The sequence below is a fragment of the Eretmochelys imbricata genome, chromosome 1 (assembly GCF_965152235.1).
Source record: "Eretmochelys imbricata isolate rEreImb1 chromosome 1, rEreImb1.hap1, whole genome shotgun sequence".
NCBI classification, from domain to species: Eukaryota; Metazoa; Chordata; order Testudines; family Cheloniidae; genus Eretmochelys; species Eretmochelys imbricata.
Genome location: NC_135572.1, coordinates 226,947,995 through 226,975,753, shown reverse-complemented (window position 1 = coordinate 226,975,753; position 27,759 = coordinate 226,947,995). Strand labels below are relative to the sequence as shown.

General features: G+C 41.5%; 1 protein-coding gene across 1 annotated transcript in view; it reads right to left on the bottom strand.

The window, feature by feature from the left end:
* PRMT8 (protein arginine methyltransferase 8) overlaps positions 1-27,759 on the bottom strand; it is a 98,856-nt gene that overhangs the window by 25,812 nt on the left and 45,285 nt on the right. The window contains exons 2-4 of the mRNA XM_077807407.1: positions 20,659-20,844; positions 17,379-17,534; positions 8,451-8,514 (exon numbers count right to left, since the gene is read on the bottom strand). Of these exons, the coding sequence (XP_077663533.1) occupies positions 8,451-8,514; positions 17,379-17,534; positions 20,659-20,844 (406 nt within the window). The remainder of the gene's footprint in view (positions 1-8,450; positions 8,515-17,378; positions 17,535-20,658; positions 20,845-27,759) is intronic.

The following is a 27,759-nucleotide window of genomic DNA, read 5'->3' as shown; positions in this document are numbered from 1 at the left end:
GTTTCACTTCCTGGTCCTCATAAACAAGAACAACCTCTTGCATTTGGGTTTATAATGTTGCAGGAGAATGTTTAAATTTCAATTAAAGTATTTTCATTGAGAAATTTTTGTAATTTCAAATGAAATGTAGTCCATTTTATCCTGGGCTCATGTAATTTTGAGCTATTTTCACAAACATCTTTCTTTCTATGTGCTGATGCACCATTGTGCATAGGGCAAAGGATAGAGAGCAAGGACAATATTCAGCCTTACGTACAAAATAATGACTGCAGTTTTCACAGCAATTTCAGGAACTGGAAATTCTTCAGTTCACATCTAACCTGATTTCTTTATGAATGGTGTATACTTTTCCAGAATTGGTTATTATCCCTCTATTTTGGACCCACTTTCTCTATCCTGACCTCCATTTCCTTCTTTTACCTTCCCTAACAGATGTTTTTCAGATTTAAAGTTCAAGAAAACATAGGGGAAAAGACTCTTGTATTGAAGATTACTTAAAGTTCAGCTGGAATTAATTGAGCTGATTCTACTTCTTTAACGACGTCTTTTCTGTTGCATCTCTCATTTCTGTTCTTTATGCCTGTAGAAATTAGTTCAGGGAAGAAAAGGATCTTCTGGGGTTTTTTTTACACAAATTATTTCTTATATCTGGCAGCTTCCAGGAAGAACCTACTTGTGATTTCTGATGCCAACAAAAGAAATGATAAAAATCCATCTAGGTTTCAGTCATTGAAGTGTAATTTTATTTTTAAACACAGACTAACAACTCCTTTTCATTCTGGCCTTGTCTACGCTATGGTGGACAACCATAGATAGTATAGGCAGGGGATTAAGTTGAACAATTTACAGGGGAAAAAAGGTTCCACAAATGAGATGGGAATTAATCCTGACATCCTAATGACTCTCGTACTGAGACAACATATCTGATTTTTCTGTCATTCAAGCCGTGTTTCTGGAATAATAATGCTTTCAATTACATATTCAATCTGTGCAGCCATCCCTGAGATAAGTACATTTTGTAGCTTCAATTCTTTTTGTAGCATGCATTGTTCCTCTCTGTCTATCCTTATATCCATGACTGGTAGACATTATTAGCTCTTGCTTTCCTGGTAAGTTGAGAAGGGGTGTGAAGTATCAAGGAAGAAGATTTATTAATACATGCCATCTTCTTCATCATGGCTGGGCTCTCCACAGGCTGAAGAGTGAGTTGTTGAGTCCATTGAAAAAATGGAAAGCCCCAGGACAAAGAATTCTGTTTTCTTGAACTTCGATGTAATTTTTGGCTTATTTGTGTTCTTAATTCCCAACTCCAGGTGTCAGCACAAAGGGCTTTTTCCTAAGATTTTGATACTTTATTATTCCAATTAATGCTTCAGTTTTTAAAACAGGTTGTTCGAAGCATGGGTTAGAAATCAGCAACTGGGAGGCATATCAAGCAGGGTAGCTGGTCAGGAAAGTCTAGACGGAAGGGCAAGCCAGACCACAGAACAGAGGAAGGTGCTAGAGAGCAGATGTCCAGAGAGAGAGGAGGAGGCAACTGGCAGTGAGTGAGGGCTTAGGTGAGTTTCAGGGAGTTGCAAGAGGTCAGGCAGCTAGGAAGGGGTTGGGTCTCATGACAGTGGGAAAGCAAAGGATCAGCAGGTCTTTATTGTATGATTATTTAATGTCCTATTTACATCTCCAGCAAGTGTTGTGCCATAATGTTCTTTTTAACAATTGCAGGTTTAACTTCTCTAACTACACAAGGTGGGAGCCTCCCTGCTTTGTTTATTTATGTCCACGGGAAACACTGCAAGTTACAAAACCTCTTTGTTTCTTAAGCCTTGTCTTCAGTGACGGAAAGGTTAAGGATGTTACAGCGAAAAGTTCTCAGCTTACTTAAAAACGCTGAGCTTTGTTAACTCTCTTTTCCCCACCAAAGAGAAATACAGACCAACGTGGATGAAAAAAGAAGATATGAAAAAGGAAAAGAGGGTACTCCCTCTTTTAGTGAGGTAGCAGGTAGGTAAGAAAATATACTGTAAATGGTAAAGCAGGGCCACTTGAATGGGACTTAGTTAGAATTGGTCAAAAATGTGCAAGAACAAGTTTTTTTCATCTCCAGATGAGCTTTCTAAAAAAAAACCAGCCCACGCATCCTGTTGACTTTTTATGATTCTTGCTTTTTGCAACATTTTTCATGTCATTTTAATTGAAATAATTGAAAAATCATCAAACATTGTTGACATGATCGTTAGAGTATTTTGTTTACTCAGAATCTATTTTTCAGTCAATGAAAAAATGTCTCATTCGTTTTGTTTTCTATAAACGATGGATTAACAAAATCCATGACAATTTTTTAAAAATTGCTCCATTTCAAACCCGGAAGAAAGAAAACAACGTCAACATTTGACTGGCCCATTTGTGGTCAGGTTAGAAAGGCTTGATTGGGGTTGCAGTTCCGTTGTTAGACAAAGTTTTCTATCCCAGAAAAATGAGCAGGCAAAATGAAATCTTGGACCTGCTAAGGTATGTAGGTAAAATCTGGGTTGATATCCTGACCCCATGGAAATGAACTGGAGTTTTGCCATTAACTTCAGTGGAGTCAGGATTTCACTCTTAACGATCAGTAGTTTGGACACCCATAAGGCTGGAATGGAAAATAAAGAAAAGAACAGACACAAAACAAATGCAAAGACAAGAAAAGCACCTTCTGAGTTCATCTTGGAGAATTATAATTCTCCATTCTTGGAAAATCACCAGCCTGTTCACAGCCCTCCTTTCAGAATTTTCCAAAAGCTCTTAGTTCAACATCAAGGAAACTTGAACAAACTCAAAACAAATCAGAGCCCAGTTTTCAAAACAAAGTTCAGACAAGTTCCCAGTATTCAATGGGTAGTTCTTAGCATGACTCTGGTTAAATGATTTAATTGTTAAGGCAACAATCCATAGTGCATAGCCTTTAAACCAATAAAATCTCTCTCTTGGAAGTAGGACCAGAGGTAATTGTTAAGGAGTAGAAGAGAGGAACTAGGAACATGCATCCTTAAGCTTAAATGACCAGATGAATCCATACCACCATCTCTTACAGACATACAGCCTGATTGTGATCTCACATCAGCTTTGCAGTGGTACAATTCCTTTGGCTTCAGTGGATCTACTCCACATGTGCATTGTTGGGACTGCAGTAACTTTCAAAGTATTATTCCATCTTCACACTGAGGAGAATCAGGTCCATTTTCTTTAAAAATCCTGGACAGCTCACTCAGCAGAGAGAGGTAATTTTATCTCCGCGGAACACAAACATAAAAGTCTGCACAAACACCTGCCCTGCTTTCCAAAATCATCTGCTTCTTGACAGACTCTTTCACAACACATTGGCACCTCACTCAGAATTTGCTAGCAGTTTTGGACTTGGCTGCCTTTCCTCAGCTATCTACAGTGGCTGTTTTGAAAAATATTCCTGTCAGGTGTTTTGTCAGCAGCCCATTAGTTTCAAGGAGCTGAGAAGGTTATTAAGTTTGGAGTGGCTGAAGACCTAACTTGCAGACTGCAGGGAGAACACACAGTGAAGCTTGTTAAATTGCCAGCAAGTCACTGAAGGGGGGGGCGAAATCACATCACCTGGATCAACAAAGAATAATAATATAGCAGATCATCCCCTCCTGCAGTAAAATTCTGTGAAGGGGGGAAGAAATTCCAGTCCGGGGATGAGGTAGGTCCATCTGAACAAAGACCCAGACTCTGTCTCCACACCAATGTGAATAAAGAGTAGCATCAGTGAGATCCATTAATTTACATTAGTGGAAAACCAATGAGTTCAAAATGAGGGCCAACATTTATAAACAGAGCTTGATTCTTCTGCTTACACTGAGCGGGGAAGAAGAGTGGGCTGTAGCAAGGAAAGCAATTAACAGGAGCATTTAAAATAAAGCAGAGCTCCTCCTTTATCTTACATTCTCTTCCCGTTACAACCCCTCCTCAACACACACAGACTCACACACGCTTACTCTACCCCTTTAGAGTTGTAGAGCAAAATGAATGCAAAATGAATGCAAGCGACACCTGCTTTACCACTTGCAGAGTATTTTCTTACCTGCCTTTACAACATGCAACTTGCACCATGTAAGTCATACCCCACAGCAGCAAAAGTGCAAGGATCATGTTTTGCTGCTACAAGGCATTTAAGGTTCAGTTATTTGAGTTTTAACATAAGGAATGTACGTGGATCATACCTAGTTAAGGACACAGTTATATAGTCACTGAATGATTCCGACATCATGTATGCATGGTCCCTCCACTTTCATCTGTATGGGCCACTGCATTTGGCCCACAGACTTCCTTGGGAACAGCACTCACATCAGCTCTGAATATGGCCCACCATTGGCAATTTATACTCATTTACTTTGGTAGCAAGTTCTCTGTCATTTTTTCCATAAGCACTCTAAATCTTATGAAATAATTAGGAAACTCTTGTTTGAAAAAGGATCAAACAACCCTTGACCCATGTTAAAAATGTTTCAAAAGGGTTTTGATTATGCAGAAATACATATTAGGTGTATATTCTATTTGCCTTCATTTAAGTTACATCCCACCTAAGCTTTCAATTTAATATACCTGCCTCCAAGTACACTGAGTTATACAAACCAGATTGGAACAACCTACGCATTCTTTCCCACTGCCGCTTCTAATTCAAAGGTGTACTCCTCTCTAAATACTCTCTCGCTTTCTTTTTTAACCAAGAATGGAAGTAGAGGGGGTGAGGTGAATCACCGAAGCTAATTGAATTCGCAGCACCACGTGGATTAAGTAACCCATTTGGTTTGAATAAACCTAACTTTACAGCAAAATCCAGCCTTGATCTGTTTATTTTGTTATCATAATAGCAGGTATGCATAAAGTAATGTAAGTGCTTCATTTTACTTCTGTGGAAGGACACAAGTAGGCTCTGATTCTCCTCTGACTTTCACAGATGAAAACCAGGAGTAACTTATTAAAGTCAATGGAATTGCACCATGATAATATTGGTGTAAATGAGAGCATATATTTTATTTACAGTAATGCTAGAGGAGATCTAGATCTGGTTGCATTATTTCTTACAAATAATTAGCTCCCTTTGTAATTAGCAAATTATTCACAAATGAGTCCTGACTTTCTCCAGAAATATTCATTATTTCTAAGTTTTCTTCCAAATAGTTTGGACAAATAATTTTTCAAACTATGGGTTGTTTGCAAACTGTTCCCTTTGCTACAATACACCCTTTGTGTTTTGGGATAGTTACTGAAGTGAGATGGCACTGGGTCTGTTCCCTGACTGGACAATTGAAATGTTTGACACAAAGGAGAATAAAAAAATGTAGTGATTAGATATGAATGCACTTTCCAATATTAATTTTTAGACAAATCATTATCTGTGCTAAAATGTGTAAAACCTTTAGGATTCACAGAAACTTTCCTGAACACCTAGCACTAGTACAAATACTTCTGCATACCAAATAATAGAAACCCATTAATCTCAGCAAACAGAACTCAATGTTTTTATTCACAAAAATAATCAGAAATCATGGTGGGTGGGAGATTACTGTTTGACCAGCATTAAGTTGAACTATGTGATATTAAAGCTGTGTTAGATGATTTGGAAAACTTGGCATTGGAAAACTAGGTTCTGAAATATGAGTTTGCCTGAATTTTTTTATGTGGATGCATCATTCTGGGTAACAATGGAGCCAACACAAGCTTAATGTCCCACTTAAACTCTATTTTAAAATTTAAATGAAGCACAGAGGTGAATTTCATCCTTCCATAATATGATTGCTACAACACTCAGGTACCCTACTTCTATCACATGTCAGAACAGTCCTGATGATTCCTTTGGGGTGAATTTTAGCACTGTTGACAGCTGCCAGAATGACAGACCTAGAAACTGAATATTTTTATATATACATGTATGAATACACACACACACAACCTGGGCCGCAAACCTTCGCTAATGTAAAACACTTTAAAAGGCATAGTGTGGGGGAAGTTTACACTGCTGCTAGCTGTGTTGTACCTAGTTTTTGGTAAACAGCTGTCCGTTCAGCTTCTTTCACTGGTTCTAGTCTAAATTAACTTTAAAGGATTTTTTTAAATTTAAAGCTTCTATGAGTTTTAGGAGAGGAAAAGGGATCCTTGGAGTCAGGGCTTGCTCTCATTTATACCAGTGTAATGTGGAGGTATTCCATTAATTTCATTGGAGTGACTCCAGATTTACACTGGTGTAACCGAGAGCAGACTATGGCCTTTGGACTCTCTAGAGAATGGTGTGTCTTGGTAAACAAAGAGGGTTTTATTTTGGCTTTTACACTGGTGTGAACTAATTGATGTCAGTGGTGTTACTCCTATGATTTCCACCTATGTTAGTGACAGCACGATTAGGCCAAAATTGATCATTATGGAGGATCACAGATTCAGAGAGGTTAGGGATGGATCTATCTGAAAAAAAGGTAATTTGCTCAGTCGTTGAACCCCATAGAGAAGGCTTGTAGCAGTCCTGTTTCATTATCAGATTTCTGTACATAACACTAGAAGTAGCTCTGAATCAATATCCCAGACCTCAGAGCTGAACACCTCCCAAGCATCAAGTGTGTTTGAAATTGGAACCAAGTTCTAGATTAGAATTTTTCAAATAGCCCCCATCTTTATATAAGAACATAAGAACAGCCATACTGGGTCAGACCAAAGGTCCATCTAGTCCAATATCCTGTCTTCCAACAGTAGCCAATGCTAGGTGCCCCAGAGGGAATGAACAGAACAGGTAATCCTCAAGTGATCCATCCCCTCTTGCCCATTCCCAGCTTCTGGAAAACAGAGGCTAGGGACACCATCCCTGCCCATCCTCCATGAACCTATCCTCCATGAATTTACCTAATTCTTTTTTGAACCCTGTTATAATCTTGGCCTTCACAACATCCTCTGGCAAGGAGGTCCACAGGTTGACTGCGCATTGTGTGAAAAAATACTTCCTTTTGTTTGTTTTAAACCTGCTGCCTATTAATTTCATTTGGTGACCCCTCTGATAAGTTGAACAACCTTCCCCCCACCCCCCAGATCCAAACACCCATGAACACATTGAAATCTGTATCCAAATTTTTGCACCTTGAGTCTTCATGCTCGAGAAGAAACTGGATTCAGCTACTGGACACAGACAGACCTTGTGGTTCTTCTCTCTAGTTCTATAGCTCCCAGACTGACCAGTTTAGTTTCACCACTCACAGCTCCCTAAATGTCAGTATAGATTAAGCAGTATGGACGGTATTGCCGACTACATGGCAGAGACCACTGCAGCTGCTTTTAACATTTAAAAAATAGCCTTGCAAATCTTTCTCTGGCAAAACTATAGTTCAAGTCAATGAAAGTTTTACTGGAGAGAAGACCGGTTGGCAGAAAAGAGAGTGTACTGCCAACAGGGTAAGTCTTCACTGGAGAGTTAGCCTGGGATCTAACATGGGTGTTTACCCTAACCCCCTGTCGTCCACACAGAACCTCTTACTCATGCTTGACAGTGCTTTAAACCGAGGTTAGCATATGCTGCTGGGCTTGAGCCCAGCATGGGCTTGAGCTTGTGTTTCTCCTCAGCCCAGGCTGGCAACCCATCTACTTTGCGGTGAGGACACAGGCTAATCAACTCCTCCATTGCATTCCCACAATTCCACCTCGGCCATGTTTTCTTGCTCTCGACCTCCTCACTTCTTCTGCACTGGAAGAAGTCACCTACACTAGCTCGGCATTTAAACCCCAAGTTGCCTGTTACAGTTCTGCTGTGCTTCCCCAGATTTGAATAGACATGCCATGTGAGAAATCGTCCCCCCAGAGTGCTGTCTGTTGGCAACAGCACAGCTTAGTACGGGGCTGAGAGCCACAGAATGTCCTGCCAAAAGTCTACCCCAGCACAGGAGCACTTAGTACAGCACCAATGTGGATTCAGCTACATGGGTCTGGCACATGGTAGGGGTCTGCACTAGGGAACCTTCTACCAGGGCTAGCCTAGTCATGGCTCACTCTGTAATGAAGACATACCTTCCATGAGAGGCCCCTTGATTCTTGAACTTGTCCCCAACCCCAGTTTGAAAAAGCCTCTGTAAAGGTCACCTATTTGCTGTGGATTGAGTGAATCACTGAAGGTAGCATCTGGATCTATTTTGCTACATTGAATTACCAGCTAGTTAGGTTCATTTACTTTCATTGCATATAAGCACTCATGTGCTCCTGGGTGATTATACCAGCGTGGATAGTGATTCTCAGTAATTGTCCAGGTGCCTAGAGCTGTAAATAGGTATCTTTTGTTTTCTATTTATATCGAAATACATCAATCATCAGCTGTATGTACCAAACCATCAATTACATGTAAACTACACAACAGAAATCAATCAGGAGTGTGCAGGCCCCAGTCTGCCACCATTTTTCACAGAAACTATTCTTAGATGTCTTACTGTTGTCCAAGTGGTTCGCCTTGATAATTTTTTCTGAGTAGTCAGATATACTGGAGCATTCAATCTAAAGAAGAACAGGACAAAGGAGAGCTTTGTGTTAAAGACTTCAGACATACTGAACAGAAATAAAATCTATTGAACACAGCAGAATCTGTACAAAACATGCAACCATAGACAGCAGATAAATCAAAGCTTTATCGGCAGTCCCACCATGGAGAGGGTGATATCTTAGCATGAAAACTGTGAAGTGTGTGTATTATATGTGAAACTTTCTCTAAACCCATGTGAAAATATGAAAGAAAGAGGTCATATGTAATAGACTGCATAGCACACATAATAATACCTGAATTTATCCCAATTACTTCAGAATCTGTTGGAAAATCTGTTACTTTCCTCCACCAGCACCACCACCCCAAAAAAGCCAATCATTAAAGAACTCAAGAGGATGAATAGCGTGTTGCAAAATTTCCAAACGCAGTTGAAAAAATATGCTTCCAAACTGTTCAAGTTGTGTCTACATCCAAACCATTTCAGTACTTGTCTGTTTGGAAAAGCAATTATTCATCAGTTCCATGACTTACCTACTTTGACAACAATATGTTCCTTTGAAAGGGAATTCCAAAATTCACATATATGAAATTACTGATATATTTTATGTACTTTTAAAACAACCTTCAGAATTCGTATGCCTCCAGGACCTTCTTCTAGTGCTCTTTTGTGTCCTATATCAAATTCTGTGCTGCTTCCCATATCTCTTTTGGAGACTCACAGACAGATTCTGCTCTCACATGAGTTTTACATCCATGTGACTCTACTGGGCCCGATTATCCTCTCATTAACATCTGTGTATTTCAGTATAAAACTGGAGACTCAGAGTCATTGACTTCAGCAGAGTTACTTCTGTAATGTAAAGGAGGTCTAAACTAGTCCTTCAGTTATTCCTTCCTGGCTTAAAAATGTACAGACTACATCTTCGATAGCACCTGATCTATTCTGGACACACTTGAAGAGATGTGGGGCATAAGTGGCTTTCCATCTTTTTTTCTATTCTCCATAGTGGCTTTCCATCATCTCTCAATCCCATTTCCCAATCCTGGCAGCCAGGAGCCAGTTAGGCCCTTGGCACGAGTTACTACAACCACAGAGGTGGTTCCACTTATCTAGGATCAGTGGAGCACAGCACACTTTGGTCACATCCCCTGCAGCTCACCAATATGCCCCTATGCTGTAGGAGGCTGGCTTTAAACTATCCCAGCATTCACCTATGCAAAGGGAATGCCCAGCTGTCCCCTTGTGTTACCTGATCAGCACAAAGAAGTTGGAAGTAGGAATTGGTTTTTACAAATCACACTGTCTTCCTTCCATATTGGAATGATGCTGAATCAGATCTAGGAGGCCAAGTAGAGCAGGTATTTAAAAAAAAAAAAAAAAAAAAGTCTGGCAGATGTGAGTAGGTGGAGTGCCTTATTTAGTAGCTGCTCTCTATCCTAACCTGGAAAATGTGCTACAATTCTCAAATTCTGTCAACAAATATTCACATGTTGATATTCTGGCAATAAATGTTCTTCCGTATTTATGAAAATATCATGACCCACCTACATCCTCCGTCAACTCTGTGATGTGTCTGGGACAAATCCTGAACTCTGCTTTGTACTGTAACCTTCATTTTTGGATTAGGACATCCATTTTATACTAGGGGCTGAATTCATGCCTAACCTTGCCGAAGGCAAGATTCCTGTGATGAATTCTAGACAGCCACCCTGCCCAGGAAAGTTGCTTGTTCGCTAGTTGAATAGCTATAACTGAGAAGCAATCACGGCACTATCTAGGACAGTGGTTCTCAAACAGAATTTTGATTGGGCCCCCCTTCTTTGTCTCTGTAGTTGTTTACGGCCTCCCCCTCCCCCACAAGTACATATACCACCACCCAGCTCTGAAGGCAGCACTGTGCCAGCAGCTGCGGAGAAGTGGGGCAGGCAATGTGAAAAGTGCTATTTGTCAAGATCACTTTTCACAGTAGACTCAGTGCCCCATTGCCACCCTTACTTTTGTGCTGCTGCTGCTATCCTGGGGCTGACAGCTGGAGCCCCACCATCTCCTGGTGAGCAACTGAGTGTGAGCAGGTGGGGAGGAGAGCCTGGGAGGCGGGGCTCTGTCTGTCCCATTTATCCCCACCTCCCCGGTGTGCATGGCCCTTCTGCACGGCCCCCAGGCATCTGGGGCTGACAGCCAGAGCTCTTCAAAAACCCAAACAAAACCACACACACAAAAAAGCACATAGCTCGCACATTCCCATGTCCCATAGTTTGAGCGCCATTGATTTAGGACCATCAAATTTAATTGTCTCTCAACTGCCGACCAATCCCATGGAACAATGGTCTCTCTGCATGGGGTGTTCCTTGTTTTCCTGTCCCAGTGTCCCCATAGGAGTGAAACTAAAAGCCAGATTGCCCACAGGTAGGTGGAACTCTGCGGGACCATGTGTAAGCAACTGGAGGGCGTGGGAGATCTGTGGCACTGGTTTCAGGGATCAGGGAGGCTGGACTGAGGAGTCCCATGTTCCAAGGAAGGACTAAGACAAGAGGTCTGTGCATGAGAATGTGCCCTACAGACCCAGAGCTAAAAGTAGCCACTAGAGTACCCAGGCTCAGGGGGCTTTGAAGCACATGGGACAAAGGGGCTGGATCCACTTACAACAGACTGGTGACCATCAAGAGGGGGACTGGGCCAAGTTGTAACACAGATCATCACTTTTTTTGAAGTCCTAAACACTTTAGCTTGCAAAATTTGTAAGTGCTACAAGAGAGAGACTTTTTCCTGCAGAGTTTATACAGTCTTCAGCTTGCTCCTGTAGAGCGGATAAGTTCTGCAAGAGAAAGGCTGAAGCCTTTCTCCTGCAGAGTTCAAAACTCTGCTGACACTTCCAGCCCCCCACATTTATCTGAAACTGTTGATTATCTAATTGAATTGATTATTTAAATAAATTTTAATGGCCCTTATTACTTGCAGATAATCAGCTAAGAAATAGTACAGTATAAAAATGAGAGAGTAAACTAATTAACCAAAATGCTATATTTGGAATAATAGATTCCTTTGGGTTGGAAAGAACCTTGAACTAGGTCACCTAATCCATCCTCCGGCATTATTATGGCAGTATTAAATTAATTATCCATTACCATCTCTCTAGGCAGCTTCATCTACTGACTGAGCTATTCTGAGAGTTATAATAATTTTCCAGATATTTTACTTAATTTTCACATGCTGCAACTTCAAGAGATACTGCCAACTTAAAATTCACATTTGTGGTAGAAAAAGTATACCTGCTGTTAGAATTAGCACCTAAGACAACTGTAACTGAAAGAGACCAATTCGTTTAGTGTGTCTATTTGAGAGCACTTTTTGATTATGGTTGGTTTCACGGCTTCCTCTATATCATGAGTCATTGAGTCAGTTTCGCCTTCATTTATGTGGGTGTTTCACCCATAAAAAGGAAAAAGAAACATTTTCTGAAATAGGAACTTCCATCTATAAAAGCACAAAAATGTACAGAGGGACTCAAGGGTAGGTATTGTACTTGAAATGAGTTTTAATTTTTTTTTTTAAACAGACTAGATTTCAAGTTGAAGATGTCCTTATTTTTTCCTCACTGAACTAATGGGAATTATTGATCCTTGTCTTCTTTTAAATTCTCCTTTCTCATATTTATAGATAAATAACTTTCACCTCTATCATATTTTCAACAGACTGCACATGCTCAGTTCTCTCCAGTTTTCTTCATAAGTCTTACTTTAAGTCTTTTAATGGGCATGAAATGAGGGGTTAAGAGTCATGGCTCCTGTCCTCAGCTTGGCCATTAACTCTGCCTGACCCTACACGTGTCATTTAACCTCTCCATGCCTCAGTTCCTTCGCCTGGAAAATGGGGATCATGACAGTTCCCCATGTTTGTAAAAGTGCTTTAATATCTGTAGAAAACTGTATGTTTTTCCCTCTGAAGTCTCCTAATTTGTGTCTCTTTTTTAAAATATGGCACTCAGAACTGCAGTATACCGATTAATCCCTAAGCATTGCTGGGCAGTACACAATAATAACCTTGCTGGATTTATGACATTCTTATTACTACAACCCAAGATAAACATATGCCTTTTTTGTAGTAGCATCAGATTGTTGACAAGAATTCAATTTATATCCCACTGGAGTTGCTTTAACTGCAGGATTGCTGCCTAGCCAATGTCCCTCCATTTAAAATGTGTGCAATTAATTATGTCTTCCTCCATGAACCACTTTACGTTTGCCTTTATTGAACTGCCTTGATGGATTTTTCAATCCATGTCACCAGCACACTTATGATGATTATTGTTATATTATATAGTGGTGGCACCTAAACATTTTCCAATTCCCGTAGCTAACTTGGCAATGTTACCTCAATATTTGGAGTAAATACTGAGGCACAAGTGGAAAGTTTTAAAGTGCAACCACTATACCCATCAAACTATTCGGGATTCTGTCCAAACTTTGTGCCACCTGCTAGTGTGATTAGCGCAATCTTCTCTTTATCCTCCAAGCTGTAAATCGAAACATTGAGTGGTGCTGTACCTTGAACGAACCCCTTGGGAAGCCACATGCAATATATCCTCCCAATTTGACATTGAAGCATCAGTAATGCTCTGTGTAATCCTCATTGCTCTAATTTCCCTATGGGAATGTCATATGGCCTCATATGTCTAAAGTGCCCCACTAGAGATACTATGTCCAGTGAATTTCTTTTAACCACTAAAGGCTGAATTATGGTTGGCCCTTATGAAATTGCATGGGGTAGGATGGAGGGATTGCATGGAGCCTCCCCGTTTTGTGTAGCCCATGTAAGGGCCAATCACAATTGCACTTTGTGCACTCAAGAAAATGAAGACTGCTCCCTGCCAGCACCCCTGTGCGCATAAACCACTCCAAAAGGAAGAGCTGGTAGAGTCATAGCCTTACCTCCATCTTTTGCCCTTCGTCCTGCAGCAGGACAGGCATGCAGAAGGGAATAATGAAGGGCTGTAACAGGCACACCTCAGAGAGCCTAGGGAAGAATTCTGCCTGCTTGAGGTGTAACGTCTTTTCTAGCTTCATTGAGGCATGCCTTCCCTTCCTGTGGGTAGTTTGCACAGTCCAGCCCTGCCACAGTAATCTTAGCAAGGAAAGGACCTCAATTTCACCACCCTTACTTACATTTCTCTATGTCTTATGTTTTAGTTAGACTTCTAGTTCCTTGTGTTTATTCATGATACCTCTTGAATTGGTTACAGAGACATCTATATGTTTAGAGGTTGCTCCCAGCCTTTCTAACCAGAGCTGTGCTGAGGACAGAAGTTCCTTTTCATGAAGAATTTTGAGATTTTTTAAATTTAAGCTTCATTTCAGCTAGGAATAAAAATCAAAAGATTCAAAATTCTTCACACAGTAAAATTCTGGAAAAAAAATTGTTTTGGGTCAATTAAAACATTTTGATTCAATTTCAACTTTTAAAAAATGGTATCATATTGTAATATATAAGACAAAATAAAAAAGTCTAAACAAAAAGTAATTCAAAACAAAAAATTGAAACGTTTCATTCCAGAAATGTCTAAACAGAGCACTTTGACATTGTTGGAACTTTTTTCACCAGTTTTCTTCCAAAACAAAATTCCAGACAAATCAACCCAATTTTCTAAGTATTTTGATTAGACATAATTTCAACTTCCAATGGAATATGGTCCCATTTAAGTTTCTCCAACCAACCTTAATTCTAACTCCATCTGTCTCTTCCCAGCTCTGCCTTTGATTTGCTTCTCAAATGTGAATTTGATTCCCTAAGCCTTTCTTCTTTTTACTATGGATTCCCCTGATACACTGACAGTCGATATGCATAGCCAGGTTTTAGCCCCTCACTGTGTCCTTACCACTTCCTTTTTAAAGAGTTCCTCTCTTGCTAGCCTAAAACAGAAGAGACTATGTGCTTTGCTTGATGTTACAATGGAGTCTGTGTGATCCTTCCTGCCCCCACTTGACAAGGAATAGATATCAATGGTTCCTGAACTGTACACACTTGCTTTCAAATACCCTGGCAAGAAAACCAACAATTCTAACTGCTCCCAGGAAACTGATATCTGGCTCATTTGTCCAAGAAGAGAGGTAGCATATACCCTCGTGCTAAAGAGCTAGAAGCATTCATTATGGTAACTTGCTGTTGCTCTATAATGTTTTCTGTATCGTGTGTTTATCTCCTAATTTAATACCCAATTAAACTAATGTCAGGCATATGTCTTCATGTCCTAATGGGTCAATTCATAATTGCCTTTGCTCCCTGGTTTGGCTAAAAACACCATAGAATGCAGACAGATTTGTTGCAGAAGATGGTTCACTTTTTGCACACCTACAATACTGGAGCTGGTCTCAGGTTTCAAGGGCTAAGCAAGAACTTCAGTAGCTCAGCACTATCCCACCCCAACTAGGGACAGGCCACACTCCTGCTCCCTTCTCTATGTTCTTATACCAAGTCACTCAGACCTGCTTCCCTGGTCACACTGAGCCTCCTTCACTTGTTTGAAACTCATGGATGCTACTAGAAGGTGACTGAGGAAGAAGGCAGTGAGAAAGGAATACATTCAAGACCTTGAACTGGGAGACAAGAGGAGAACTAGACAAGTGAACTGGGACTTGGATGAGAGGGGAAGAGGATGAGAGAACAATTAGAAATAAGAGAGTGTTGTTAGTGACTCTCTGGCTGGTAGGTTAGGTGTGTACCGTGGTTGACATTAAAAAGTCAGCATTAACCTATAATTCCCACATGGGCTATCTGAGGCACCACAGTTATTTCCTATTTTACATCTACAAAAAAACTGGGACAGCTCAGGTAGCCCTGTGTGATAACTCTTTGGAAATGTTGGCTTTTTAACATGCACTGAGGCCCAGGGTGTTTGAGGCTCTTCACCATCACATAGGCAGCATAGATTTCAGTTCTATTCTGAAAAGTGGCCATAAAAACAGCATTGCATGGCGCTCCATTTTTATTGTCACTGAAGCTTCAAGTCAAAAGTGCTCAGTTTACAGGAAAAAATATGTGCTTTCTAACTGCCCGCCCTGCATATTCTGCCTAGGCTCTAAAGCGAACATTTCCAATAGTGGCTTCGGATTTGGCTGTATCCATTTTGCACTGCCCAACCTGACACACCTGGTGCCTCAGATTAGGCACCCAGAAATTGTGGCATCCAAAATCAAGGGACACTTTTGAAAATTTGGGCATAAGAGTCAAGCCCAGTTCTTTGCATTTCATGCTTCATCAGTAAGGCTACGTTTTAGTCACAGGTATTTTTAGTAAACGTCATGGACAGGTCACAGCCCGTGATCTATCCATGACTTTCACTATATACCCCTGACTAATACTTGGGATGGGGTGGCTCGGGGGGGATCCCAGGGGGCTCCATGGGTGCTGGGAGGGGGTGGGCCTGGGGGCACAGTGGATACTTGGGGGGTAGCCGGGGGAGGGGGCATGGTCGGGGGGGTGCCGTAGGTGCTGGTGGGGGGGGCGCTGTGGGTGCTATTGGGGGGAGGTTGGCAGGGCTGGGGCAGGTTCCCTACCCAGCTCCTGGGAAGCAGTGACTTCCAGCTCCTACCTCCATGTGGTGCCTCCGCTCCTCCCCAGTCCCCAGTTCTGCAGCTCCCATTGGCTGAGAACCGCGGCCAATGGGAGCTGCGGGGGCGGAGGCAGCACATGGAGCTCGGAGCTGAGGGGGGGGAGTTCCTGTCGCCCTTCTGGGGAGCGCCCCCCCCTCCCCCCAGGTAAGCACTACCCCACACCCCGACCCCCAGCCCTGAGCCCCCCCACACACACCCAGGCTCCTGCTGCTGGAGGTTAGGGGGGCCCGAGACTGCCCCAGCAGCAGCCAGTGTGATTGGCCCAGGGGCTGCCTGAGTGGCTGAGGCGGCTCCCTGGCCAGGCGCACAGGCCGCGGCAGAAGTCACAGAGGTCATAGACAGCCGTGGCATCCGTGACCTTCATGACAAACACGGAGCCTTATTCATCAGTAATAGTACAGATCCTTCACTTAGGCCATCAATTACATCTAGCTGGGCAACCCTTTTGTCTTCAGTGCACAGCTGTAACTGAATGGAACTTAGATGGAGGACTAAAAGAAGGAATAAAATCCAGCTCGCTCTCTCCGAGCTGTTTTGGCTCTGCAGGGCAAACAGGAGTGAAAAGCAATAAAAACTTATATCAACCACTTTCAAGTCACCAGTAATAACTCTGAATACACAAAGGGAGCAGACCTATTGAGTAAGAAGATGCAACTTTTACATAATCACTTCTCAGAGTAGAACTGCACTTTAGTGTTCCATCCATAAAGTACTTTTAAAGTAATCATTCCCTGCCTTTTCTGAGGAGTGGAGTAATGGATACGAAAAGGCTACCAATGCTTTCTGTTTCAGCTCCTCTGGTTGTTATGCACAGGGAGGCTAGATTGAAGGAATTTGTTTCTGGTGCTTTGAAGGTCCCGAGAACATAAGAAAAATCAGAAAAAGCAGCACACTCCCTATCAACTTTTCCAAGAGGAGCAAATGCCTTTAATGTTTGCAGGAAAAAGAGACTGCACTTTTTTTTTTTTTTTACTAGGATCAGTGCAGGTCACACACACAACAATCACAAGGAAAGACGAAACAGCTAAAAGAGGGATCCCTTCGCTCTTTTGAAAGGATGTCTTTGGCCAGATCCTTAGCTGGTGCAAATGGACACAGCTCCACTGAATCAATGGAGCGGCACCCATTTATGCCAGTTGAGGATCTGGCCCACAGTGTAAGGCTGTAGGTCAAAACAAGACATGGAAACACATGAAAAAAATAAAAGAAAACCTACGTCTCCCCCTCTGTCCTTCTCCAAAATAAAGTTGTTAGGAAAAATTCTTCTTACCCCGTACACCTTCTTGGCTCCTGCCTTGGCAGCAAACATTGAGAGGATTCCTGTGCCACTTCCAACATCCAATACAATCTTATCCTTAAAAACATGTTTATTGTGATACATGGAGTTTCTATATGTTAATGTGCGCACCTCATCCTTTAACATTTCCTGTGTTGAAAGAAGGCATCACATGTTTACTCATGGTGTAGGAGTCATTGTGTCATTAAAATTTAACATATTCACCGGCTGAAGAGTTTTTTAAGGTTGTTTGGGACGCAACTAGGATTCATTACAAATCAAGACAACTTTAAAATGCAAACCATGAAGAAGTGAAATAGTAAGACTCAGCATCGTCTTATTCATCTCCTCTTATTTCCCTCAAATATTATTTAACTGTTAAAAATGGCGACCAGAAATTATAGTCAATCCACAGTACTGCTGCGGGCATAGGCAAAACCGGTGCAAACCCCCTCACTCTCCTCCCCCTTGGGCTTTCTGTTGAGACTGCCACAAAGAATGAACATTGCAGTGGTTGTGGCAGTCTTTATAATACAGACACCTCCACAAGGAACTGGACTTAGACCAACTCCAATAGGTTTCACATAGGTCACCAGACAGACTGTAGAAGGTAACGACTGTCACTACTCGCCTGGATATGAATTGGTGAACTAATAATACATAAACAGTGAGTTTCCCCAATAGGTGGGGTAGTTATTATTCCTCTTTTACAAGTTGGGGGATCAGGACTGGAGCACAGAGAGATTGAGGACTAAATTTTCTGTTGTCCAGTAATTACGGGAGCCCATCTTTAGATTCCTAGGTGTCTTTACTTTGGTACCCAAAAACGGAGGCACTCAAATTGAGTAGACACTTGTGAACATGTCAGCTCAACAGACTTGCCCAAAGTTTCACAGCTAATAGTTTCAGACCTAGGAATAGCACCAAGTCTCCTGACTCACATTTTACTCTCCTATTCCCTGCATCTCACAGTCTCACTACTAGAAGGATCTTAGTCCAGTTTCTAGCGGGTATCCGTGCAGGATCTAGAGGTTAACTCTTGATCAATCCCTTCAGGCATTCAGTTTCTTCTCCTGAAGTTGCCACTGATAGGGGCCAGTTTCTTTCTTGCACCAATTTTACATAGATGTAACTCCATTCACATCAGTGGAGTTAATCCTCATTTGCACTAGTGTGAGAAAAATCAAACAAATTGGGGAAATATTTTCAAAAACACTTAAGTGATTTAGGCACCTAAATTCCATTTTAAAAAGTGGCTGAAACACTAAGAAGCCACTCAGGTGCTTATGAAAATGTTATCTATTATGTCTAAAAGGCAATAACTTTGATTACTCCTGTGGTCCTCACTGAATAATTTTAGACAGTAGGATGAATGCATGTTGAATGCCAAGGTATATGAAAGCCCCAATGCCTAGCAGATGGAAGCAGCACTAGTGCACAAGATTACTATACATTGGTTGCTTGTCCGTCTGGGTGGGTTACTTTCAAACAGACTGGTTATATCCATAACTGTTGACGTGTAAGAGGATGTTTTCTCATGGAATATGGCTTGATATAAAATACTGAAAAGGGTAGGGGAGGGAGTCTGATTCCACTTATCATGAAGTAGGAGCTGCTGTGATGGTATTAAGCCTGGTCCAATCCCCATGTTGTTTGTTTCTCACTACTGATCTGACACATTATGGTACCATTTAATGTTTCCTGAGCATGTGCTTTTAGGGCCTGATTTTCAAAGACAAAATATAGTTTATGAATGCAAAGTTTGACCAAAGGGATGAGATTTTCAAAGCTGCCTAGGGGATTTGCAAGCCCAACTGTCATTAATTGGAATGGGAATACAATGTCTAAATCCGTTTGGTGGCTTTGAAAATCTCAGCCTAAGTATGGATTTAGCAGCTTAGCTTTAGGTACCCAGATTTGAAAAATGTTCCTGTAACTCTTTATAGACACAGAGGATGTTTCATCCTTTGCTCCAAGGTCCTTGCAAGCCAAGGCCGAGATCATGTCCTCCACATTTTTGCATGCAAAGAATGCTATTAAACTACCCAATAACTGTCAGAAGGAGCGGGGCAGTTGCACTGAAGTGGTAGCAACCTTCTCCCTCCCTTCCTATGGATTTCAAAGGGGAGGGGGCTTGTTAGGCAGGGAGGGGCTGCTGTCTCAGCGACCCTATACCAAACTTGCTCAATTTATTTACAAACATAACAATATTTTTCTTACTACTACTTCTGAAACTCACCCTGGGATCTGAGCGACAAGCTGGGCTCTTTCTGCCTTGTGCATCACCACTAGTATTAAAATTTCTGCTTTTCTAATATAACCCTTAGGTACAATTCCATTGTTCTCACAGCATGTTATGCCTTCTTCAATACCCTTTTGGTCTCCTTCTTCCACAGCTCTCTCTTCCATACTGCCCCTTGTGTGTTGAGTGCCCTTCCAAAATCTATTTGTCAAGCTTCCATCCTGACCTCATTCAAATCACTATTAAAAGCTGCAGCAACCCCTGCAAAATGCCTAAAACCCTCTGAAAATGGCACAGAAAAAGATGTATCTAAGAACAGGAAAATTCCAAATAGCATCAAGACCCAATAGCCAATCAAAATACACAAGTCGTGGAAAAAACTCCCCCACTATGAAAAATCCCAACAAAACACAAACCAAAATAAAGGAAACAAATCCTAGTTAGTCACAGCTGAAAGGATGCCACAGACTTTGAGGATGTCACTGTAATTACTGCATGGGCATTAAAGATTCCATGATGTGTCTTCTGAATGACAGATTGCTCTGGAGTCCTTACCAAATTTGCCCTGAGATAAATGCTTGCATCTCCCATTGAAATCAATAGGAGCTTTGCATGCATGTCTGAAGGGAGAATATGGCCCACTGTGTATTGTATGCAGAATCTGTTTTTAAATAGCAAAGAAAGAACTATCTTACTAAATTGGTATGTCCTTTCCATGGGGGGTGGACCCATTCTGCAACCCTTACAGTCATGCTAAGTACCACTTACTTAAAGGTGAAATTCCCCACTGTGCAGAGAGACCACACAAGTTCCATGCACCACTGACGGCCTCTGTTGAGGATCTAAATGATACACAGGCTTTGAGTTCATCATTAGCATTTAATTAGAGGAACCATTGCCATGAGTAAAGATTGCAGAATAAGGTCCTTGGCAAATTGGTGCATCCAGTGGGGGGGGGCGGGGAATCAACCATGAAATCACTGAAAACCACTGAAAACCTTCCATATTTTTACCAAGAAAACAAAGCCTTACCTCGTGGATTCCAAAGTGGGCATAGGAATCAAAATAGTAATCCCTGGATGTCATTTCTTCTGGATTCAGGAGTTTTGCCATCTTGCCTCGGCCTGGGCAGCTTGGTTGCAAAGGTACATGAATGACCGATTGAACAGGCTTCGGAATGACGATAGGCTGAGGAGGCTGGGAAGGGCCACTACAGACCTAGAAAGACGTGAAATATTATTGCAACAGTCATTAGTCACAGAACATTCCTCTGCATGGTCATTGTTGTCTCTGTCTTACCAGGGATATTATTATTATTACAGTTAGTTAGCTACAACGCAGGGGTGGCAAGGTCTAATGAATGGAATTTAGGGATGGGAGCCAGGAATGGCTGCTTTTTAATCCTCTTTAATTTACTTGCTGTGTGAACCTTGGAAAAGTTCCTTGCCTGATTCTCCATTGCCCTGAACCTTGTGTAGTCATTTACAACAATGCAAAGAGGGTGAAAAGTGGGTATAAAATGCTAGCACTGCTGTGAGTGGAGAACTTCTGTGCATTCTTATGTTCACCAGCTTTGTACTTATGTCAATGACTATACAAAGTGCAAGTCAATGGAGACTTGGGTCTTCTCTTTTAGCTTCTTCCTCTGTAAGACTGTGGCAATAATCTTTACCATCCTACCTCATAATATGTGAATTATAGTAAACAAAAAGGGTCCCTGTGTGGAAGAGCTTGCAGTCAAAGGACCATCCTACAAGATACTGAACACCTCCTGCAAGGAATGGAGAGTTCTCATGTCATGTGAAAGTCCCTCAACGTTCAAAGAAACAGCTGCCACGGGGCTGAGCAGGATATGTTACCCCTAACTTTTACTCTGATGCTGATAGTGTGCTCAGCATGGATATAGGATTCATGTATCTCCACTCCCCCACAATTTTCTGTGTAATTGCACCCCTTTCAGCACAAATTTCAATAGAGACCTGAGGGCGCACATCACCTCACAGGATCAGATTTGATAGCTTCAATGAGTAGAAAGGATGTATTAATACAATACCAGAACACAGAATGTTGCATTAACATTATATCTGGAAAAAGTCATGGAGGATGTGGGTTCTTAAATATATCTCCATCTTTAATTCTAGCATGAAGCAAAATTCTGAACAGTGAGAAAAATTAGAAGAGGCATCAAAATCTCAGAGGAATGTGAAAGTTGCCCTACCATTTATGGATCATCACCATTAATTTATTTATACAGAAAGCCAGGAAAATTCCTCCACCTAAAATATTCCATCCTTATCCTACTTGTTCTCAGGTTTTAAATTCACTAATTCCCCAGCCATGACTTCATTTGGTGCAACCTCCACTAGAGATTTTTTCTGAGGTTTGAATTATCATTTGCAGTTTAGTGTTGCAAGAAATCAATCACTTGTACTGTCTCCGAATAGCACCAATTAGCCTAGTTTAACTTACTTTGATAAAAAAAATGACTTTAACCTTTCTTTCCTTGCTCATGTTAATTTTAAACATGTCTTCTTTTGATGGTTTCTTTGGTCCATCTGTGTAAAATGAATAGTAATAACTTACATTCCTGCAATGCCTTTCATCCTGAAGGATCCAAAAATACTTTCATCATAGAAACTGGAGATGGAAAAGACCTAGTTCACACAGTCCATCTCCCAGCCACTGCAGGATTGTTCCCTATTACTGGTTTGTTTTAATAGTCCCAAGCAATGGGGCTTCTGCCACTTCTCTATTCCACATCTCATTTGATTAAGACTTTTTCATAATAGTTATCCACATTTTTCTCCTTGTAATTTCATCCCATTACTCCTAGTTATACCACCATGTAATACCCTAAACAATTCCTTTCCCTCCTTGGTGTTGCATCTATCAAATGTTTGCAGACTGTAATCCCTCTACCCTGTTTGCTTCCTAAATCAAGTTCTCTAGCACCAAGGTCATTTTGTAGCTATTCTTTGCACTTTGTCACTGTCTTTGAGGTAGTGAGATGCTCAATGCAATATTCTATGGACAGTTGCACAAGAGCCATACATGGTACAGGAGAGAGAATCTATCCCCCTTTTGTTCAATGATGCCATGCCTTTTGTATGTGAAATCTAAAGGGACACTGGCCTTTTTTATGGTCGTAGTGTAAATTCATGTCTAATTTGCTGTCAACTAGAGATGCTTATCTATAAGGAGCCAATATGGTCTTTTGGTTAATGCACTTGGTATAGCTCTCAGGGGATCTAGATTCAATTCCTGAGTTTATCTCCAACTTTCCATGTGAGCTGGGGCAGATCATTTAGGGTTTGTCTATATTAGGATAAGAGATCAAGGTTTACTAACCACAAACGTTTTCCATAATGTAGACACAGAAAGGAGGGAACCTCAACGTTCCCAGTTGGAGGGAGCTGGTGTTACACCAACTGGTTCCTCTCTTTACAAAGGAAATGACAGAGCACTGCCATTCTCTGCAATCTCTCACAGAGCAGTCACTACATTTTTCCTTTAGATGCTGCAGCTGGTTTTTGGCAAAGGCCTGTACATCCAGACAGTGCCAGGTTAATAACTGTTATCATGCTATAGAGACTGCATTATTTCTGAAAATTTGCAACTTTGTATTACTAGTACACCTGAGACCGTCCAAAGGAAAATGATATAAATAATGAAGCACCTGGAATAAGCACTGTAATCAGTTCTGTAGCTGATATTGTAGTACATAGCTATGGGTTGGAGAAGAAAAATAGTCTTGTTACTAGAACTCAGGAGACATGTGTTCTGTTCCCAGGTCTGCCATAGACATCAAGTGTGATCTTACTCAAGTCAGCTAATTTCTCTGTGCCTCAATTACCCATCTGTCAAATGGAGATAGTAATAATTCCCTACCTCAGAGGATGTTGTGAAAACAAATTCATTGATGTATGTGAGGCACTCAGGTACAATGACAATGAACACCATACGAAAGCCAGTGAATGCTGCCAGAACACCGGAAAACAAGGAAGAGGAATATGTTGAAAGAATGTCTATTGTCTGGGAAACAATAAAGTCTGCAAGTCTGAACCTCAGCGAAGAGAAGTGCTTGCTGAACCAGAAACAGCTAGACTTCTTTGGACATGTTATAAATGCTCCAGATGAAAGCCAAGCTCCAGAGTAAAATCATTGAGAAAAGGCAGCTTCCTGAATCTATTCCAGAACTGAAAAGAAGCCCAGGCTTGATTAACTAGCTTGGCAGATGTATACCTAACCTGTCAGAAACAATACGTCCTTTGAATAACTCCTGAGAAGGGCAAGCACCTGGATTAGAGCAAGCACCAGAGTAGGCATTCTACAGAGTCTACCAGCTCCTATCTGAAGCCCCAATACTAACTTCCTATGTTGCCAGTAAGCCCAAACATTCTAGATATGGATGCCACTGATTATGAATTAAGGGGGTAATACTGCAAGATCTTAATAGTCTACTGAAACCAGTCGCATACTGCTCCAGAACACTGATTAATTCAGAGACCTATCGACATCCAAAACAATATGATAAAAAGCTACCCTGTGAGACATCCATCAATGTGCCCAGCAATTCTGCCCACCTGCAGAGGACACTGCTGTCTGGAGACACTTGAAGATGACCTACAACCAGGCTTTCCAGTGTTTGGGGTGTAAGTTTAAAGGAAAGGGTGACACAAGTTGGTCCTGTCACTTCTTTGGCACATTACTAAAGAAAACACTAGGTGAGATATATTGAACCTAATACACATGCTCAAGGTCATACCAATCTCCAGATTTGGGGTTGGCAAGGAATTTCCCCCCAGTCAGATTGGCAGTGACCTTTGGGGTTTATTTTTCCTTCCCTCTGCAGCACTGGGTGTGGATGTCCTGGTAGGATCATCTGGGTATATCTCACCTAATCAATTCCTTACAATTGCAAAGGCCTTGAGCATTGGTGTCACCTTGGTCTCCCCTGTTCTCTCTGTCTGTGGCACACAACAGTTTAATTTCCTGAGGATTGAAATGCTTTAGTCTAACTAAAATCTTTGGGATCACTATAGAGGTGTGCTGGGATAAACAAACCCTACATGGGACAATATGGGGTTAATGAGGTAATGTGGACTTAGGTGGCTCTGCTCCTTTGTACCTCTGAGAAATGTTAGTCTTGGAGAGAGGAGCTTCAGAGGAAGAGTCCCTGCTAGTTGATGACAGACCAGTAAGGAGAGCAGGCCCTCAGTGCTCAGCTCCTGAAGAGAGGGCTGACCAAAGGCAGGAGCTCCCCACCCAAAAGTATGCTTTCCTTCATGGGCCCTTCCTGAGGAAAGGGATGGCCGGATACTGACACACCTTGAAAGGGAAACATTCCCCACTTTTACCTGTGAACTCAGTTTATTTATGTTAAGTCTCCTTGTTCTTGTTAGTTGACTACCCCAGAAGGGGCAAGACTGTAAAGTGACCTGGCTGGAGGGCCAAATCACAGGAAGAGGCAGATATCTGCAGGCCCAGAGCATTGGTTGACAGGTAGTGCACAATGAGAAGAGAGCTGCTATGCCATGCCTGCCCATAAGGAGGTGCTAGCAGTGAGTCAACCCTTTCACAGGGGAAACTGGGTGAAACTTAATGGCCTGTAATATGCAGGAGGTCAGACTAGATGATCTACATGACCTTCTCATAAACAAACTAGGGAAATACAACCTAGATAGAGCTACTATAAGGTAGCATAACCAGTTGGAAACACATTCCCAGAGAGTAGTTATCAGTGGTTCACAGTCAAACTTGAAACGTATATCAAGTCGGGTCCTGCAGGGATCAGTTCCGGGTCAAGTTCTGTTCAATATTTTCATCAGTGATTTAGATAATGGCATAGAGAGTACACTTATAAAGTTTGCGGACAATACTAAGCTGGAAGGGGTTGCAAGTGTTTTTTGGGATAGGATTAAAATTCAAAATGATCTGGACAAACTGGAGATATGATCTGAAGTAAATAGGATGAAATTCAATAATGACAAATGCAAAGTACTCCACTTAGGAAGGAACAATCAGTTGCACACATACAAAATGGGAAATTACTGCCTAGGAAGGAGTACTGCAGAAAGGAATCTGGGAGGTCATAGTGGATCACAAGATAAATATGAGTCAACAGTGTAACGCTGTTACAAAAAAAACCCATCATTCTGGGATGTATTAGCAAGGTGTTGTAAACAAGACATGAGAAGTAATTCTTCCACTCTACACTGCACTGATTAGGCCTCAGCTGGAGTACTGTGTCCAGTTCCGGGTGCCACTTTTCAGGAAAGAGGTGGACAAATTGGAGAAAGTCCAGAGAAGAGCAACAAAAATTATTAAAGATCTAGAAAACGTTACCTATGAGGGAAGATTGAAAAAATAGGGTTTGTTTAGTCTAGAGAAGAGAAGACATGATAAGAGTTTTCAAGTACATAAAAGGTTGTTACAAGAAGGAGGAGAAAAACTGTTCTCATTAACCGAGGACAAGAAGCAATGGGCTTAAATTGCAGCAAGGGAGGTTTAGCCTGAACATTAGGAAAAACTTCCTGTCAGGGTGGTTAAGCACTGGAATAAATTGCCGAGGGAATTGGTGGAATCTTCATAATTGGAGATTTTTAAGAGCAGGTTAGACAAACACCTGTCAGGGATGGTCCAGATAATACTTAATCCTGCCATGAGTGCAGGGGACTGGACTAGATGACCTCTTGAGGTCCCTTCCAGTCCTATGATTCTATAATTCTGTCTATGGTCCCCTCTGGCCTTAAACTCTATGAAACTAACATGTCCTTGTCCTTCAGTGGTCTCCAGTAGCATAGAGCCTTATGCCTGCACAGAGTCCCTTTGAAGCCATCAGGATTCCTCATGAGCCTATGGCTCCATGTTAGATCTTGTTGCATGAGTGGGGCCTTACTGAGTATACAAAGGACTTTGGCTGAGATTTTCAAAGCCACCTGTAGCATGTGGATGTCCAATTCACATTAATTTTCATTCATTAATTTGAATGAGACTTGGGCATTCAAATACCTGAGGCAGCTTTGAAAATCTCAGCTTTTTCATGCATCACCATCTGACTCTGCAGCGAGGCAAGAAGGAGTTGGGGGAAGGGGAACATGCAAAACTCTTTTAATTACTTTCCATTTTTACGAGACTGAAGAAAATTGAGGTGTGTCAAGAAAAAGAAAATTAATTTTCAAGGTTATGCAAGTCCTGCTCTTCTTTGACATTACCATGGAGATAGGGTCTTGGATACTAAGATTCAAATCTTGAACAGAAGACTGATAAAACCGATGCTCAAACTGCAATTTTCTTCCCTGTCAAGCTCTGTGTTATTTATGAATACAAGTAATATATTTCCCTGGGTAATAAGCAGGCTAGAGATATTTTATATTCAAAAAATCCTACACCATCATTAAGAGAAAATCAAACTGCGAATGGAGTTAGAGTTTGATTTGTAAAAATTCAGACCATTCAAAATTCTGTGTCAAATATTTCTGTGGGTTCTGAATTTCAATGAGCCAGATTCTCTCCTGTGTCAGGACCACTGGAACAAAGCAGCCCCAGAAGGATCTCCCAAGCATGGTGGGGATTATCACTTGGCTTAGCACACAGTCACCATAGCAGATCCTGCAATGAAGCTCTCCCTGCAGTGGGGAAAGGGGTCGTGACTAGGGGTAGATGGCAAAGCTGGGGGCTCCCATGATGGCCTCTTGGGACCTCATTAGCAGATGGCACAAGTTATGGCAACCTTTAGCTTCTCTGATTTATGTACCGTGAGGACCAGACTGGTCCCAGGTTTCGGGGAGTGCAAACCCCTCCTGAGTTTTGTTGAGTGCTCCTTGGCGTGAGCAGAGTACCTCAGCCATTGTCTATACACACGGAATTTTTGTGTCAGGGATTTATTTCAGTATTTGAAGTGCTCAGGTACTACAGTAATGTGTGGTATGAAAATCTAGATAGGTTATAGATATGGAATCTAATCTAGACAGACAGACAACATTCCTTGGATATGATTATTTAAATGTACCACCTATTAGGCAAAGTTTGTTTGTTTTTTCAAAAAACAGGGCCTTGAAAATCTTGACCCAAGTGTTTCTTGTCTTCTCTCTGTTGGATTCTTCTTATTGTGTTTAATTTGTAGCCTTGGTT